The sequence below is a fragment of the Scophthalmus maximus genome, chromosome 5 (genome assembly GCF_022379125.1).
Source record: "Scophthalmus maximus strain ysfricsl-2021 chromosome 5, ASM2237912v1, whole genome shotgun sequence".
Classification (NCBI taxonomy): Eukaryota; Metazoa; Chordata; class Actinopteri; order Pleuronectiformes; family Scophthalmidae; genus Scophthalmus; species Scophthalmus maximus.
In genome coordinates, this window is record NC_061519.1 from 16,977,008 (window position 1) to 16,996,509 (window position 19,502).

The window sequence follows — 19,502 nt, forward strand, 5'->3', positions numbered from 1 at the left end:
TGGTAAGTGAAATTCTTTTACAGAAAAGAACAGTGTTTCGTATTTACATGCACATGTGTGCAAGTGAGGTTTAATGTTTCCCTAACGTACGATTCAGTGCTAAGTTGTGTCTTTGAAAGTGAGAGAGCTTCTCACTTATAATGATGAATTGGGAAGACAGGGGGAGAGGAAACAGAAAGTGGGCAAAAAAGAAAGAGAAAGAGTGAGAGATACAGCGAGGCATAACAATACACTGAGAAAAAGGTATAAGGAGATAAGCAAAGGGGGGAAGGCAGAGAGAGAAATGGAGGAGGGTGAGGTGGAGTTGGGTGGAGGTTACCAATTACTGGGTCATGGACTGGACAGTTTAATCTGTTGCAGCAGCAAAGATTGCACCTCCTGCAATGTCAGCTGGACCCTTAGATTCTGCCTGATGTCTGTGTGTGTGTGTGTGTGTATGCGCGCATGAGTGTGTTGCTCTTCTTAGTACAAATCTCCTGCTGCGGAGCTGTTGTTGTAGTGGGAAGAACAATTGGCCCTGAAAGTGCAGTAAACAGGGATTAAAGCAAAAAAGAAAGTTGGGGGAATGTGTAATTTGACATTTTAGTTTGGTCCATGTCCCATCCACTACTATGGAGGAAGTGGGATTTATGACCCTCAATGCAGCAGTCCATCTTCATATACAGTCAATGAAGCCTCATTGGGGTAAAAAGAGGAAAAAAGATCCAAAGATTGAACCTAGCATTTTCAACTGCAGTCTCTGTGCCGACTGAAGCTGATGGGGGGTGGTTGTTGTACCGACTAGTTAAGGCAAAAAATAAGAATAAAATTCCTCCCATGAATCATCTGCCATGAAGTCTTAATAATGTTTCATCATTAGCTCCCACCTGTGAAGACCGAGTTGCTGACCACTTTGCTCTCCTGACTCCCTCTGACAGCGTTGAGGCTGATCTCATATTCCGTAGCGGGAAACAGACTGGACAAGGTGTAGTTGGTCACATCACTGTCAATCACCACGCTGTCCACTCGACCTGCAGGAGACACCGGAGAGAAGCATCGTATGTCATATTTCTTCATGTACAGGGTAAACTGCTCAGTCAACTGTTGTAAATTTTGCCTCACAGAGTAAATATTTAATCAATGACACATTTTAATTAAAAATTTTATTAAATTTGGCTGATAAAATGTTAGAATTAATTATGTATAACAGGGTGTGTGACAGGGTGCTCTGCTGCGGAATATCTTACATCAGAGAGACCCGCGATGGCAAATGCCATGTTCATTTAACTGTAACAAGAAAAAAACTGTGCCACATACATGTTAATATAATAAACACCTTGGTATTAAAATACAATGGAGGCAAACATCACAATATGTAAAAATATACACTACCTCTGACTGACTGGTAAGACAGCTTATAGTATTCGAACGAAGCCATCGGTTTGATCCAGGAGATAGTCACTGCGTCTTCAGTCACATCTGTCACCATCACCTCTTTCGGTGGGTCTATGCCTAGAAGGGCGGTGATGGGTAACTGCTTGTTAATAATACAAAACATACTCACTCAATCAGTTTATTCAGATCCCAGAGGTTCAATAGGAGCAAAGTAAGTGGTATATTACGAGGCAAGTTCAGGCAACTACATAAACATCAAAAGGAAACCAGCGTCGTTGAAAGTCCTCCTACTTCAGTAATTCTTGTATGGGTAATTTTTTATCTCCTCCTCATTATATTTACGTAAACAGACCTGTCCTTTGTCTGTGGAAGAACTTTGATTTAAAATGTAATGCAAATCTCTCTCTTCCAGGAGAAATCCAGTTCCACAAAGCTATAAGAACAAACATTTACTACTCACAAGACTGAGTTGCCATGGAAATGTTATGGAAAATGCAATACGAGCAAACAATTGGCAGAAGAAAGGGGGAAGAAAGAGGAAGAGGAGAGATGGAGATCTTTTCCATCTCTTGTTATGGACAAGGGGAGAAACTTGTAAACCAACCACACTCCACCTTTGCCACTTTGAGAAGAATAATCGTTGTTATTCTCAAGCACTGGGGTCAATTTATAACTGTTGACTTTGAACTCATTTAAATTCCACGCGTATGAAACACAGTATCAATTTTAATAAGTTGCGATTATGCATTCATGCATATCTTACTATTTGTGTTTGCTGTGGCAAAGGTGGCAGCCGAGAATAATGACTAAACACTTCATTTTCTGACGAGGTTTCCTGTAGGTTACTGGGTAGCGCTGTCAGAGATATCTACTACCGTTACTGTGTCCCTGTAGAAGATCACAATTCAAGGTTCTCAGCGTAAGCTAATAATAAATGTATAAGGGAACAAAGGACTTCCTTTACACTGACCGCAGCTGGACATTCACATCAATGTGAACCAACTTGCCAACAACAACTGTGGTTAAAACCTGTGGGAAAGCGACAAGGTCCGAATGTTGCAAGCACGGCGAATGTAATCCTAAAAGCACATGCTCCCACTGTGCGGTCTCTCATCAGCGCTTACATTCACAAATGCAAGATCAAAGTGGGACACCAAAATTACCACAGCCTAAAGACAGGTGCCTGAAATAATGTACATCTGTCTCAAAATCCCCCGTCCAATTTCATCCTCGAAATCTGCTTATCACCATGTGTGGGTGCATGTGGAGAGAGACAGAGAGAGAGAGAGAGAGAGAGAGAGAGAGAGAGAGAGAGCAAGAGAGAGAGAGGGGCGCTGCCATGGTTTTATATGAATCTGGCACAAGAAATCAGATGACAGCATGCAGGTGTCTTTGGCACTGATGCAAGGTTAACGTCTGTATTGTTCAGTGCTGACACCCCTATTTTTGTCTTCAGCCCTTCTCATTTTCCCCTTTGATAATATTTCTTTTGTCCCTCTTTCTAGAGAAAAAATAAGCAGAACATCTCTTCTGTTTTGCTCATTTCTTATTTCTCAGGCAGGTTGAAATACTGACCCTCTTCTAATTCATCCTCTAATCAAAAGAAATGTTCTGAGACTCCTTTCCATTCAGTAAACAGTAACGCTTCATAATGTTATAATAATTTTCAACTGCACAGATTGAAACACAGCTCAGTACAAACAGAAGCAGACACCTGCTCTTACACGTAAGTCTACAGTAACAGTTTAAGTCTGTGCTTCCCCTTTCTCTTCTTCTCTACGTCCTCCTCTTTATTAGAGTGCCATTCATCAGCTGTTTCTCAAATAGTCCCCAGAGGTAAAATAGCATATTTGACTTTAGAATAAACAATGGGACATTATTTAGACTGCTGTTGACTCAAATGCACGTGTCAAAAGAAGACGAGGGTGGTTTTTGGTGCTGAGTCTCTAAGTCTGGCAAAGAAAACAAGCAGAAAATAAAAACCTTCTATGCAGACCTCTAATTGCAAAACTCATTCTGCTGTATCTCTGTGCAAATGACATGCGCAAACAGCCTATTCCCAAATACATATTTAATTTAAAATCACTCTCTCTTTCCATTTCTTGGACAGATTTCCCCGTCTTCCCCTTCTCGCTTCACCTCACACGTGCTAATTCACCACTTTGCCCGTCCCTGTAAAAAAAATCCTCTTTTCAAGTTTTTCTTCTTAATCCAAAATGGAATTCAGGGACATTCCTGATACACCTGTCTCTATAAATGAAGAAAGGATTAGTCAATTAATAAGTTTGTTGAACAACATCAACAAAAATCTGTGACTATTTTGACTACAGATTAATTGCTGAAGTTATTTTACAAGCACAGAATATCAAACATTGCCTTGTTACAGCCTCTCAGGCGTGAGGATTAGCTGCTTTCTTTTGACTCGAGTATGGTCGCAGATTGATCTTTAAGTTTTGGGGTGTTGTTTGGGCAAAACAATTTCCTAAAAGACATTACTTCAGAATTTAAAATATTGTTAGGGACATTTTCATAAAAGTCTAATAGCATTACAGACCAAAGAAACAGCAAATGAATCTATCTTCATATACAGCCCTTAACTTGATATGATGATAAGTTCACATGTAAAGAACAATCCACGCACGCTGGCCTTGCATGAAAAACAGTAGCATGAAGCAAGGATGCGTAAATGCTTGCACAGAGCTCATACAAAGCCACTGCCCTTCACTATGCTGCTCATGTTTATCTGTGTTCAGCAGTGGCAAACCTTAGACACCAATTTTCCATGAAATCGAGCAGCTCGCTCACCTGTAGTGAGAGACGCTGTGATAGGCTCAGAGGTAACATCCCCCTGAATTGTGATTAGACTGATGGTGTACGGAGTGGACGGCAGCAGCCCCTGGACCAGTGACCTTGTCTTGGAGCCGTCCAGCGTCACCTTAGAGGTGTCGGTCCCGTCGGCAGAGCTGTAGCTTAGGATGAAGAGGTCAGCGGGCGGTGCTGGCGCGCTCCACGCCACCGACACAGAGTCTGAAGTCACCTCCGACAAGTAGAGGTGGGTTACGGGTCTGATTCCTGCAGTAACGGAAGGTCCGGTGGTCATTTGAGAGTTTTTCAAGGACAGGTACGAAGCCAGACAAGGCCAAGAAAAGAAGAAGAGGAATACAAATCAACTCCTGCCATCATTAAAGAGATGACAAACAAGCAATTCAGTGATGTATTGAATCAGCTCTGGGTGGTATAATAGATCATTAAAAATACAGTTGAGAAGATTAGCCTGGATGTGTAATCTTGATGGAGCAGGTGAGAGACAGAATCGACCACAATCACGGAAGTAAAAATGTAATTGGTCGTAAAAAGAAATAAAGAGAGAGAGAGAAAAAACTAATGAGTCCACCATGAAGATGAAGATGAAGATGTGATGAGACAGTTCACAGTAAGAAAATGGAGAAATGATGATGATAGTAGAAGCTGTTGTCAAATTGTTTGACCTGGACAGGAGATGATGATGATGATGACGGTGATGAGCACGAACTTGTGCAACAGCTGACACAGCAACAAATGGAGGAGGATTTCAGTTTGATTAGCCACGTGTTGATGTGACATCGACTTCTCAATCCAGAATAAAGTCATCCTCTGGAGTCCTCACTTGAAACCATCCTTTACGCTGACCTGTGTTTATGTTCCTCTCTTCTTTTTGCTGGTGAACCTGCAGCTGGAGCTGGAGCCGCTCTACCTTTTTATTGTCCTTCACCAATTTACTGTATTACTGTCCTGTGCAGTCAGCAGGAATCTGTGTCTCACCATGCTAGTGGTGTGCACGTGTGTCCATGTGCGCAGAGATGGCAGCAGATGTGTAACACAGCACAAGAAGACACTCATCCAAACCACGGCAGCACTGACAGTCATGGCTTCAAAGACAGAAACCATGAATATGGATTCAACGTGGCAGAGGAAGGAGGGGAAGTGTAATTGTTGATGTAATGAGACGGCCATGGTGGTGGTGGTGGTGGTTATGATGATCACGGTTGTTCAAGATGATAATGACAAGTCTGTTAAATCAAAAGCCGGTGAGATGCAGCAAAAATGACCACAAGGGAGAGACGTAGATGGGTGTGTGAAGAAGAAGAGTCACATCTGGTTCAGGCCATGATTTGGATTTTATGGCACAGGAGAGGTTGATTCCTAAAAGAAGGGACCTTTTACAGATGAAGTTACAGAGGTCGACTTTTCATGTAAGTTTTTTCTCTGATTGCATGATTCAGGTATTATTCCAGATATCTGCTGTTAACCATTCTCGGGTTGGTTGTGTTCTCAGTATCTTACACCGCTTGAATTATGGTAAATGGAATGGGGCTTCATCTAAGTCAATGGGACTAAGAGTCATTATTTATCATCCTCTTCCAAAACAGGCAATACTAAATCACTTCATAATGTTAATGGTTGGGGTGTGACAAAAAGCCCTGAACTTTTCACAAAGTAATTTACTGTAGATAATGAAAATAAAGTACATTCCCTTTATTTAAAGGTTTTCTCATTTCTGCTGGTGTTAGCCTTTTATATCCACACAGCTTAGCAAAAGAGTATGAATTAATGAATAAACAAATAAATCATGTGTAAACCAACAATCCTCCGTTGCTCTCCGAGTGATGTATGAGCGAAAAATGGCAAATAATGAGGTTTGCAGATAACTACTTACAGCGACTTGTATACTGTAGCACACAATCCAATCTAAGACACAAACTGAAGGTCAGACAGTGGAGCTCGAAAAGCAGTTTAAGCAGTTTAAGATTGAACTTTGTATTATTCAACATGTTTTTTTATCTCCTGATGGTGAGTTCACCTGAGTACAGGAAGATAGATGTTGCCAATATGGCCAAGTGAAAGGTGGATGAGAAGATGACAGGTGATTAATTATTTTTCCTCCGATTCTCTTGATCTGTCATTTTATCATCCTCTCATCTCCCCTTTCCAGATGGTTAGAGAGATGTTACTGAAGGAAACCAGAGATTACAAAAGACGATGAATGCGTCGATGACCGTGATGGCTATGACGGTGTCGACAACCTCCTGGTCACGGTGAAGAAGAGAGGAGTTGATGAGGATGAGAGCGGTGGAGAAACGTGTCAGATCTGGCAGCAGGTAAGTGAGTACATGCCCGTCATTTTGACACCTTCGTTTGTGCGACTGAAAACCACATCAAGCTTTCTGTGAAAATAACAGAGGACCAACAAAGCTGAGCAGACTGACAAGCGGTCTGACATAGAGTCGGACAGACACTAGTCTGGAGAAAAGACAACTAAGTTGTGATTGAAATTCTCAGACAAAGTGCAGCAGTGCAGGCAGACAGCACCACGCATGACAGGGAAACTAAGAAACTGTTGTTGAAACGGAAACAGAAACACATATCTAGACGACAAACAGAGGCACAATTAGGGGACACTTGTAACAAGCTCATTAGCCGACTTTACTTATTTACCACGACTAATGGCTTCTCGAAAGTCTTTTATGGTCCTCCATTTTCCTACTCGCCTTACAGGTACCTGCTGGTCATTACACTCATCGTTCAACTTCCTTTAAGCACCACTGTTGTTCCAACCGTTCTGTTGCTTTCTGCAGTAATAGGCTGATCATTCACGTCTTTATCTCACACACTCAGGAGTGAATTGCATTATAGTTTTATTTGATAATGTAATGGTTTAAACACAGCGAGGCAAATGGGAGGATCGGTGGTATTTCACAGGATATTAACGCATCCCTGCTCAATCTTTTCATCCATAGATGTGTCTCTTAAAATAAACTGATGTTGCAGGGATGCTTCGTATTAACGCACAACAAACTAATTTGTACAAAAGTATCACTATTGGCTGCGAGTTAGCGTGTTGCCTTCACCTGTGAATGCGTCTATGGTAGCTGCAGTGCTCTGCTGTCTTCCTCGACTTGCCGCTACAGTGATGGTGTACTCTGTCCCGGGCTCAAGGTCTGTCAGAGTGGTGGTGGTTACATCTTTAGGCACCGTCAGCTGAAGCAAGGCAAAGCGAACAAAACATATATATATATATATATATTTAACTTATAGACAACTTCACAACACAAGGTCACAGCCTGGTTCCCTGGAGGACAAGAGTAGTGTTTACGGTAAGCTTTTAGTACACAGCTGCAAGGCAACTTATATGTGCCGTGTCCATTATCCATTAAATGTTCATCCGTCCGGTTTCTCTACCTCAGCAGTGACGCCAGAGGAGGATGTGTGGGTGACCTTGTAGTGGTCGATGGGGCCCTGGACCACACCCCACACCAGAGTGATGGTGTTGTCGGTAGAGGCCGTCACAGTTAAATCCATGGGCACATCCAGACCTACGGGAGGAGAAGCGTGACTTCGCTGAAAGTAAATGTGCTATGAAACGATTTCAGCAAAACCATCAATGCGCCAGCCCCAGCATTATGGCATGCAGTCACTGAGGTGTGGCACGTTACCTTTTCATATTTACCTTTATGGCACTTATTCTCTGTGAATTTTAATTCACAAATTTTGCTTATCCATTACTTAATTATTTTGCCCTCCCTCTCACTTAAAGTACACAACGCCCCATGTCCGAAATGTAATGAACTGGCCAGTTTATTACATTTGTCTTTTGAAATATACAACAGGTTGTGTTCTATGTTTAGTTCATGTTGCAGTACTGCTGTACACATGCATGTCTTAGCCTTCCTCAACCAGAATACACAAAGACTTGGTTTAAGTCTGCACCAGGGCAGTTGTGTCATGTCACATCCTCATGTAACTTGTGTTGATGGAAAAATTCTCATTTTTTCTTGCTGCAATATCAGAGATCTGTTTATTCGAAACAGAAACATAACTAATGATCGAGATCATAACATTCATTGATCATTCAAAGCCATTAATGTATTCTCATCTATTGTACATCCTTTTCTTTGGTGTGGCTCTGACATCAAAAGAAAAAAAACATCACTGATGGACTTCTCCATTAAACTAATGATCTGATTTTCGGCATTTCACTCTTTGTATTTTTTGTGTTCTGCCATTTTTCTCCATGCAGCAGTAAATCACCAAAATTTGATTCTCATCTTATCTTCAGCTGCACTGCCAGAACCTTCAGCCCCTTGTCAAATGGAGTTATAGGGAACAGGAGGACAGACAGAATTTCAAGTAAAGCCACGGTTAATGGAAATAACACTCTCAGCTCTCAACAACTCGCACTTTCAGAGTAACATGAGCACAACTGTGTGCTGGGCAGACAGGTGTTATCATATTATTTAAACCTATTTGAGGAAGATGCGATAGATCTAGCGCATTTTCAAAGTTCAAATAAAGTGAACAAAATAGTGAGGTTGAAAGAGCGTGCTCGCAAGGCAAATGGAGGCTTGATTTTGCAAAGTGCAAAATACCATCATGCCATTAAAATAACTGCAACTGGAGGAAAAGATGTGCTTGGCAGTCAATGTGATGGCTAAGATAAGTGGAGCACCTCCTTTTCGCTTACATTTTAAACAGAGGGTGAAATGGGGTCTTTTTCTCTTACAGCCAAACAACTCAAAACACAATAAAAATTCAAATAGCCGATCAAGTACTGAGGTAAAGAGAGGGCCATTAGATAAAATGGCACGCACTATTACGGCTTTAAAATGCTGCAATGGGCACTTTGACCCAAGCCGGCAACATTAAATAGTCACACACTTCCCTAAAATAGTACGAGTCATGCCAAAGTTGAGCTTAATTTCACTAAAATGGCTATTAATGGTTGGAACAGGAGCAGTGACCCACAGCACAAGCTGTGAATTACACGTACAATGACAAATGGGCCTGCAAACAAGCCTGCTGTGACGCTGAGATTCCCACTTAGCATGTCTTACATGCATGAGTAGATCACAGAGAAGTATAAACAGCAATTCACTCACTGGTCCTGGCATTCATGGTTGCCGGTGTACTCTGGTTGCTGCCTTTCATGGCGGAGATGCCGATGCCGTACTCGGTGCCTGGAAGCAGGTCTGAGGCACAAAGAGAAAACTGGTAACTGATTCAACTCACAATATAGGCAGAAGTAACATCACACAGGCTTGTTTCACTCTCTTCTCCACCCACAATTTTGTATTTAGGTGGGAGTTTTTTTTTTATAACAGCCCAATTAGCTCTAAATCGGAGATTAGGTCTTGGCAAATGCTGATGCACATCAGTATGATATGTGAAACCCCCCCCCCCCCCTTTTTTTTTTTTGCCAAGCACATAATTGATCACTTTCAAATCAATTCAGTGCGTGGACAGTGAGCCTCTCAAGTTACATAAATCGAGATGGAGACACGAGCAATGAGAAACAAGGAGTGACAGAGATTATTAGAGGAGAAAGTGGGGGAGGGCTACTGGGAAGGAATGAGGTTGGAGAGAACATTGATTGCAAAGGCCGAACAGAAAGACACAATGACCTTTAGTTTCTATTCTTATTCTGGCCATGCCCTTTCCAGCACTGTGGCCTTTCAGGGAAAAACAAAACATCCCAGCTGACCCCGCCTCTCCGACAGCCTTTCAATACACCTGCAGGACAACACGAATTTCTAAAGATACAATCAGTAGTCTGTCAGCCAAGTGTTAGTCTTGGAGATAATCCTTCCATGTAAAACACACAGACACAGCTTCCTCACAACACAACAGATGCATTATTACCACACGTGAATATATGATTCAAAGAAAAATGACTACAAGTCAAAGCAAGAAGAGCAGCACATCGCTGCTCCACACTCACCTGTGAGAGTGGTCTTACTGCTGGCTCCTTCATTCCGTGGTACAATGACTTTATCATACTGGTCTCCCGCTAAAGTGCTGTACACCACCTGGTAGCCCTCCACCTACATTTAAACAAGCACATTTCAACGGTTACAAGACCAAACTTAAGGTAACATCTTGGGGGGAAAAAATTGTTTGACAGATCACATTATTTTGAGCCTGCATTGCTGATGGCAGATAGAATAAATGGTAAACTCTGCATTGGCCCAGGAGGATACTTGGCTCTCTGTCAACACTCTGCAGAATCATGAGGCTGAATAAATTTGCAGCGCTAAAAGGCATCAAGAAGGACTGGCTTCATAAGTCTGGGTGTGTAGTTAGTGAGCCCTGGAAAATATCACTGTAACTGCTGAGAGAAACAACTTGATTTACTGCATTCAAATTCAGAGTAAAACATCTAGTGCTCACTTGCACCCACGGCTCTTTTTTTCTTTTCTTTTAAATTGCCATTATTGACACTTACAAAGCCGAACAAATGCAGACCCACCTGGTAGTGATATAACAGAGTTTAGAAAAACTGGAGGATTTTATTTTACGATAAAAACATCATTAACATTTACTTGGTGATATAAGGAAAACCTACGCAGGATAGTCCACTACAAATCAAACCAAATGTAGAAAAGATTACATTTTTCTAACTTTTCTACCTGCTTTTCTAGACACTTTGGTAAGAAAAAGTATCTACTATATATCAGACCATGAAAATACTCCCATTACAAGTAAATCTCTCTGTCTATATATGCTACTACATATATAATAATTTTTATATTTAGGTATATTAAACTAAATTTACCCATGTATTAATTTTGATCCCCTCTGGAGCACCATAACAGAAAAAATACTAATAAAAATATGAAATATATAAGTTTATGTAAATGTACATTTTCTCTGTGAAGTATAAGATTACAAAACTAAAATAATCAAGTACAACTTAGTCCCAATACCTGAATAAATGGACTTCCTTTTGACGCTAATATTATTTGCTGACTTAAATTTTTTTTACTATTGAGAGTATCAGAGGAAACCTTTTCTGCCTCACTGCCTCAGAATACTTGTGTACAGTAAATAGCAAATCAAAAGGATACAACAAAACTACATCCAAATGACAAAATGAAAATATTCAGCTTGTGTCTAATTACCTCTGCTTCACTGTTGTCCCATTCAAGCTCGAGGGTGGTGGAGGTCTTGGACACAAGCCGCAAATTCTTGGGGGCATCAATTTCTGAGAAGAACGATAAAGCTGACAATGTTGGGGACACTGAGACCAATTCTCAGAGATTGAGAACAAGCAAACATCAGTAATTTCAACAGCACAAGTCACAGATACAGTTGGTTTCAAATTGTCCTTTACGAGACTCAATCTGTATGTGAGATTAAGTATTAAGATTATCATCAGCTGCTACCCATATCCATTTGTAATGATATATTATGGAATTTCCTGCTGACTTTACTACATTTGAATAATATTGACGTAGTTGTTTTTGCATTATACTGAAAGCAGAGATTTTTACCTCTAGCTGAAGTTGAACAAAAGGTCATTTTGATTAAGTTGTACACACCCAGAACAAATCAGGTGTGTGTTTTTTTTCAACAAATAATGTGCTTTTTATACACAAACTTTATGGAAGTAAAACTAATCCACTGGAACAGATGTTCACCATCATATCACATATAGATAAACAGTACGGTATGCATTGGGCCATATGTCATCAACTTTTCTTCTTCCAGAGGCAGGCACAGAATCACAAACACACACACATACACACACCACTATCACCACATCTGCTTGCTGTCAGACCTCACCGGTAGTAAATTCTGTGGAAATGGATCCGCTCTCATTTCCTTTCCTCAAACCTCTGACAGACACCTCGTAACGCGAGCCAGGACGCAGAACCTGATGCGGCGGGTGGGAAAAAAAAAACAGGGACGTCTTAGTCCACTTAATCTTTTTGCATGGATTTTCCCCTTTGTTTTAGTTTTATCTGCAGACACAGACTGCAAGGAGACTGTGAGATTAGATAATTTAATAAGCATGACAAGAGCACACACATGGCGCGCGCACTCACACACACACACACACACAAAGGTTGGTACTGCTGTATGTGAGTAGCTTATATTTGAGTACTTTTTAAAAACCTAAAAGCCAACTTTCAACCCAAAGATAAACATTTAAGTTGTGAGTACTGGCGAGTTCATGCAATGTGTGATCTGTGAATGACGAACTGCTCACACACACACACACACACCTGCAGTGAATACTGGCTGAGTGTGGGCTGCAGGCGGAAGGTGGTCCGCGGCCCTTCACCTCCCACCAGGCCGTAACGCAACACGATCTGATCAATCTTCGACTTCGGTGGTGTCCACTCCACAAACGCCACCGTGTCTGACACATCCCGCACGATCAGCTGAGTGGGGCCATCAATCACTGTGGAAGAAATAAGCATTGGGTGTCTTTTCGCTATTGTTATGAGCCAAGCAGAGTCACTGGGGTGTAATCTTTTGGTCAACCTTTCCATCTATAGCTGCAACACGTTTGGACAAGGGCTGGGTATGATTTGACATTTTTATTGTCAATTTGTCATCTTTCTATCTATCTTATCTATCTATCTATCTATCTATTTACTCTCTATCTATCTATCTATCTATATCTATCTATCTTGGAAACACTAATATAAGGGTTATCATCTACAGTAGACAATGTTTGGCTCAACATGACTTTTATGATTAATAATCAAAACAGAGCAACTACTTGATCAGACACATTATGTTCCATTTCTACTTTGAATAAATTAAAGACATATGTCTTCAAAATTCAAAGTTTTTTTCTAAAAGGGTAAAAACTAAACTTCTCAAATATTATATGTTGTCTAACTACAGGCAGCTGTAAATAATCTTGGCCTATATAACACACAGACTCGGCCAAACTCTGATTAAAACGCAACAGAATCAAAGAGTTAGTCTGATGCCAGATTCTGGCTTGGACAAATTTCAGTCAACACTCACAGGAAAGCTAAAAAGGAAAATGAAAGGATGGACCCTTCATGTCGGTGCTTCAAGCTTCAGAGCTGAAGACGTGGATTTTTGTTATCAGAAAATGCCGTTCTCTGACAGCCAGGCATGTAAAACTTATCTGACCTGACACACGCTGAGGCTACGGGCTTTATCTATGCAAGGTGGAAACCATAAGCCAAGTTTCTTCAAGCCGGAATTGCCGGAAAACATCACTCAATGGGTGTGAAGAGTTGAAAACACGTCGGGTGGGATGGGAAAAAAACAAAAAACTTGACATGAGAAAAAACTTCTCTACACACTCATTGTTGAGTATCAATGCCAATATAAAGACATTTCAGTCAGAGTTATGAGCTGTTAGAGTATGCGATAATTAGCACTCTGTTTCATTAACCTCTCAATTACCTCTTTCCACATAAACGAAGGTGTGACATCTGTTGCTTTAGCAGATGTCTGTGGAAATGCAGGGGCTTTTGAATTTCACACAAACACTTTTCCTTGACGAATGCTACCGCTGTTAAACGGGGATCAAAGCTACGAAACTACATGGCATTCACGCGCAGTTTAGGACAGTTCATTAGGATGATTATCCAATTAAACCTGAAAAAAGGCGACATACATTATTTAATGTTCAACGGGAGTGTTTCAAACCGAAAGCACCACACTTTTAAGTGACATTCTGTCGCTGGCCCCAGGGGGAAGTCATATTCATGGCATATTTCACATAAAGAGCAATTGAGGAGCAGTGTTCCCCTTTAACGTCTTTCTGTAAGCTTGAGATCTAAATGAGTCCCTGACTCAGGCTTGACATATTGCAGGTCCACCCTGATCCTTGATGTATTAGAAATTGGCCCCCTGGGCCTCGTCCTAGAAAACATCCTGAGGAAGACAGTTGCTGAGAACCAGCTCCCACGTCAGCTGTTCTCTCCCTCTGGTTTCATCTCCGACTCTTCATCACGCTGTTCCTCCGTCTCCGGGGGAGGATAAATCTTTGTTCTAAATAATTGAGTAACTTCAAATTTGTCTCTCTCGCTTTCTTAATCCAATAAGGTGACCTGCAGTGGGCCGCCATGAAACATTTATGAGAGAGTGCCATGAATTATTAATCGATACTTAATTACAACCCACGGAATGAGCAAAGACTTGACAGGATATTGATGGTGTTTTGACTGCGGACATTAGAGTTTGAATTGTTATGGACGAGTTTTGAATTGGATCTATTACAGCTGTCTGACCTGTGTCAGCTGGGTGAAGAGACGGGGCGATACCTCAGTGAGGACCACATCTTGGACATAAACGGTGGCAGACTTAATAATATGTCAAGGTGACACTCACTGCCAGTGTTTTTTATTGAGGTGTGTACCGTGTGTGTGTCTCATCCAAATCCCCAGGAGTTACGATAGTCAATTAGTCATGTAAATCCTTTATCAAGCTAAAATACCAAACATTTGCTGTCTGAAGCTTATCAAATATGAAGACTTGTTTTTTCGCTGTTATATAATCGTTGTAAATTAAGCAACACTGGGTTTGGGACAAAACAAGCAACTCAAAAATGATGCCACAGCCTAATTGAAGGAATATCGCTAATACAAATCCTGATATGTTACCTAATTTTAATACATTTGGTTAAAAATGAACCATGCATTTAAGAGTTACACCATGTCCTTCACATAGTGCACACGTCCACAAATGTGTTGACTAATTGGAGGAAAACAGTAGGTTATATCATAGAAAAACACAACATCACTGTCATTTCTGGAATCGTCCAATGCTAGGTAAAGAACGGCTGAAATGTGGAGCATAGGAGGGGGAAAAATATGTTTTTCAAGATGGCACAAATGTGGTGGATATGGAAATGTGTGAAATTTACATAATCATCAAACAAATTAAAAAAATGCAACCAAACTTTTCAGAATCTGGCCCCATGGTGGTGCTACGGCTGCCATTCTTGTGGGCAATCACACATGGACATCATGCGCCATTGGATGTCTTTAGCATTCAACGTTTTGAGAAGAAGGGCTTTCCATTGTGTCTTAAAAGACCAGAACAAATCGGATTTTTTTTTGATGAAAGTCGGATTGATGTTTATCAGAATGAGCTGTGTAAAACCATACATACATGTAGTGACGGTAGCAGTGACTGGCTGACTTCGGCCCTGGTCTCGGAGCGCCACCAAGTTAACGGTATACTCTTCCCCTGGTCTCAGACCGGTCTGCACAAAGGAAGTGATGGTGCTGGGCAGCTGAGCAGTCATCCCTCCATCGTTGTCCTGGGAAAAAAACACAGGCAGAGCCGATGTGATGAAACGAGAGTGGAACTCTGTTGCACATCGTTTGCTACTTTGTGGCACAAACCTCTTCTCTCAGCGGAGATAAAGAATATGGCAAATAAATTATTATTATTATATTAAGATATCTTCACGAGTAAGACTTTTATATTGACTCATGTGACTCATTTCTATGCAGTAAATGAGACCCTGTCTTTGTACTCATTATTTCCCAAACCATGTCACTTGTCACCAATGAGTTATGTGTGCCAGTGATATTTCTCTGTTCTGCAGAGGCAGCACTCTGTACACTTCCAAAGGCCTGTCACTCATCCATATGGAGCCCCCGCTATTCCCAGCTGTTCCCAGGGAGCCAGTGTTGCACTTCCTGTCAACAGACAGATGTCACAACTACTGCTGCTCCTAGATCCCCAAAAGCCTGCGCCACGAAGGCTCATATCAAAAGAGAATATGTAACAGCGTGCTGCTTTCCTGATCCTCCTTACATTAAAACTGTTATTAGAGATGTACCTTTTAATCAGCTCAACTTAATTACCAGGGTGGGCAGTAACACACACTGGTAACGTTCCGATAACAATTGGTGTTCAATCTCAATAATCATGCAGGTAATGCTTAATTATACAAAATTAATCACCATAACTGTACATCCCACTCCCCGTCTCCTGTGTCAGTTTGCTCTTAATTATTCATCATTCTCTCCGCTGACAAGCTCGGTCAGATAACGAATTACAAACTGCTCTTGCGGAAGTATCTTTATTACTTTAATTTAGTTTTGCCTAAGGGTGTCAAGAATGTAAATTTTTTTCATCGTTCATTCATATTTATTGGTCACATACACTATTCATTTAGTTTTTCAGGTAAGGCAGCTTGTCATTTTTCATTTCTATTAAAAAAAGTAGTAAGAGGCGGTCCTAAATAATAATATTTGATTTGAAATGTGTTGCAGCAATGATTCTTTCTTAATGATGAAAAATGTAAATACAGCAGTCTTACAACAACAGCAACAATGATAACAACAATAATCATCATCATCATCATCATCTCATGACCAAATAGGCATCAGAATACTGGTTAAATAGTAATTGGTATGAATGGGGGGGTTGGGGGGTAAACCAACATTGAATATCTGTTATGTTTGAAGATTTGCAAAATAAGGTTTCCTTTGCTTTGCATTGCCTTCTCTTTCAATAGGCATTAATGGAGAAGATCAAAGGGTTCCCCAGTGAAAAAAGAAAGAACTGTTGGGAATAGAGCCTGTAGATTATCCAGAACCATGGGGACATTGTTTATGGGAAAATAAACTGCTATTGATTTTTCAAATGTATTTGTTTCAATGCTGTTAGCAGAATAATGGAAATCAATCTCAAAAGTAAATCAAATTCAGCAAGATAATATTTGGGGAAAGTAAAAGAAAATATTTTTTTGTGATTTGGTTGTTCCTTTAAAGAAACCAATAAAGTTGAATCATTTTTTAAACCTACATTTACAGTGATGCATATGTACTATGTATGTGAGGGGATCCCTGTAGCTGACACAGCTTCAGAGGATAAAATTAGGAAGAACGATCTGTCTCAGTTGTTCATGGAATTTGCCAGACACCGTCATTTCTCAGGAGTGAAGTGAACATCATTCACGTAGACGGCCCTCATGAGCAAAATGCTATAGAAAATAATCCTACAGATTTGCACGGCCTCGCCACGCGCCCTGAACTTTGATCGTGACTATTCAAACATGTGTGTTGGTCTGGATTTCATTTCAGAAGGAGGCTACAGCCGGTTGTCCAATAAACAACATGTTCTTTTGAGAGAAAAAAAATCTTGTGTTCCTCAGATAATTATTTGATTGATTAATTATGAATGGACATGGCTCCAGAGCAAACTGCTAATATGATCTGAGTAGTACAGTCTTATAAATAGAAGTATTGATTGACCAAATGTTTCACAGATTATTCAAGTCCATAAAGGGAAGCCCGACACATACGAGAACCTGGTAGGTCTGGTGCTAGGAAAACACATGCGCTATGATTTTTTTTTGTATCGCGCATATCCACTGTGGATGTTTCTAACAGTGTTAACTTTGGGTCTTGACACTCACCCACCCACCCTCTCTCACATTCCGTTTCCTTTTTACAGAATAGCGAGGTCTGTGTTTATTCACACAGGCCAAAGCTTTCATGCCTACTTCCATTATGGGATTGTCAAAATTCACAATCCCCATTGCTGGAATAGATCCACAGGTGGCGGGACTGCCAACTCATAATATGATTTCCCCTGTGGCTATACAGTGAGAGAGGGAAAGCGAGGGGAGGATAGGGGGAGGAACGTATACAGTAACCGACACAAAGAAAGAGGGAGGTGAGGGAGAAAGAATGGAGTGGAGCATAGCTTTCAAAGGAGAAAGGGTTGGAGATCTTCCATCAAGAATTGGTGGATAGAAAAGTAAGAAATAAGAAATGAAGAGGAACGGGTGACGGGATGAAAGATGCTAGAAGGCCGAGTGGCTAGAGGAGAAAATAAGGTCCAAAAGTAATGAAATTAAACAGGAGGACCACAGTTTTTTTCATCCAGAAACCTTCTTTCCTTACAAGGGCTTGAAATAAATACATAAAAAACATCTAAACATCAGATTTAATGCTCGGAGTCTGGCTGGACCAAAGGACATCTCCCCCGGAGAACACCTTAAAGGAGAAAACCAATTACTGTGAGAGGGCATGAGATTAGAGTGCCGAGAGTACCTGGGTTTACAGCAGGAATTAGAAAGAGAAAGCTTTTTGCTTTCTGCCTTTCAACCTGGCCGTGCTACGGTTTTACGAAAGGGTTATTCTGGAAAAAGGGTTTAGTGGTTCATCCATCTAATAGCCAATAAGCTCTACACAATCCGCTTGTCTAATTTGGTGAGCCTCCAAGAAAAGTTAAGTCGATCCAGTTATTTTTCTTCCTGTTTCTTCACAGAAATTCTATATGTTTTAAAAATATACATTTTTCTATGAAGAATACATTGTTCGCTCAACAGGTGAAATGTGTGTGTGAGACACAGCAGGCAAATTAATTCATTCATATCATGTATTTGCTGATGATTCAGAAAGAGCATTAAACCTTTTCCTTTTTATTCCACATACACTGTGATCTTGCATTGGGACTAACAGCGAACACACTCACTGAGTGCTCGCACAGCATTACTCTACCTTGGGAATGAAGCTGATCTCCCATCCATCGAAGGAATAGTAGAAGGGCTGCCAGTGGACCTCCACAGACGTCTCCGTGATGGATTTGAAGACTAAACCATCCGGATTGGAGAGATCTGGAGAGTTAGCCAGAGACAAATTATTATTCTTCAGTGACCCACACAGCCCATAAATCACCACTCCATCCAATGCTGAACGTGTTGGACGCTGGACGTTTCTCTTTTAAATTTCTGTTTGTGTTCTGGATTCTTTTTGCTCTTTTATTAATTAAGATTTCATTTTTTTTTTTTTTTTACATTTAAAACAGGAACACATACCAATAACACACACAAACCTTTTTTTCCCAGCTCAGATATGAAACAAATTAAATCATCAAACGCTGATGGAACAGTCATTTCAGAAAGTATTAGTTTTTCCACACCTGTGTTGAAGATTCAATTATAAATTGATAAAACTGGCATCTGAATATGTTCTGCAGCCGGCGCCTATTAAATGTGCTCCATTGATTCCTTGGTTTCAAACAAAAACGCCATAAGTCAGACTCTGATCTGGCAAAATGCAAAAATTACTTTTTTTCACAAGCAGATGTGTCCCTACAAATCTTCCGCGATAATCAAATACTACATTTTATAATTAAGTTTTGCAAAGACAACCCAGCAATTCATATCATCACTGATAAATGGTTGCATCGGGCTTAACTGCCTTAAATTGTCTTTACAACTCCAATTCTGAGTGAAATTAAATTCACTTATCTGTGAAAGGGAGGGCGATATTACCAGCGGCGACTGCACTATCAAATTCTATTTGCTGTATGTATCTGCCAGCTGTATATGAGGAAACACAATTTTCTGT

At 40.7% G+C, this 19,502-nt stretch overlaps 1 protein-coding gene across 5 annotated transcripts in view; it reads right to left on the reverse strand.

Moving 5' to 3' along the window:
• Positions 1-19,502, reverse strand: part of tnr (tenascin R (restrictin, janusin)) — a 147,459-nt gene that overhangs the window by 33,326 nt on the left and 94,631 nt on the right. For 3 of the 5 annotated variants that reach the window (XM_035635287.2, XM_035635289.2, XM_035635286.2), the window contains 12 exons: positions 18,651-18,766; positions 15,298-15,448; positions 12,417-12,595; positions 11,974-12,064; positions 11,310-11,410; positions 10,130-10,232; positions 9,291-9,380; positions 7,594-7,727; positions 7,263-7,392; positions 4,180-4,446; positions 1,372-1,491; positions 867-1,010 (listed from right to left, as the gene is read on the reverse strand). In XM_035635287.2, coding sequence (XP_035491180.1) covers positions 867-1,010; positions 1,372-1,491; positions 4,180-4,446; positions 7,263-7,392; positions 7,594-7,727; positions 9,291-9,380; positions 10,130-10,232; positions 11,310-11,410; positions 11,974-12,064; positions 12,417-12,595; positions 15,298-15,448; positions 18,651-18,766 — 1,626 coding nt within the window. The remainder of the gene's footprint in view (positions 1-866; positions 1,011-1,371; positions 1,492-4,179; positions 4,447-7,262; positions 7,393-7,593; positions 7,728-9,290; positions 9,381-10,129; positions 10,233-11,309; positions 11,411-11,973; positions 12,065-12,416; positions 12,596-15,297; positions 15,449-18,650; positions 18,767-19,502) is intronic. The other 2 variants (XM_035635288.2, XM_035635290.2) reach the window with 2 other exon arrangements.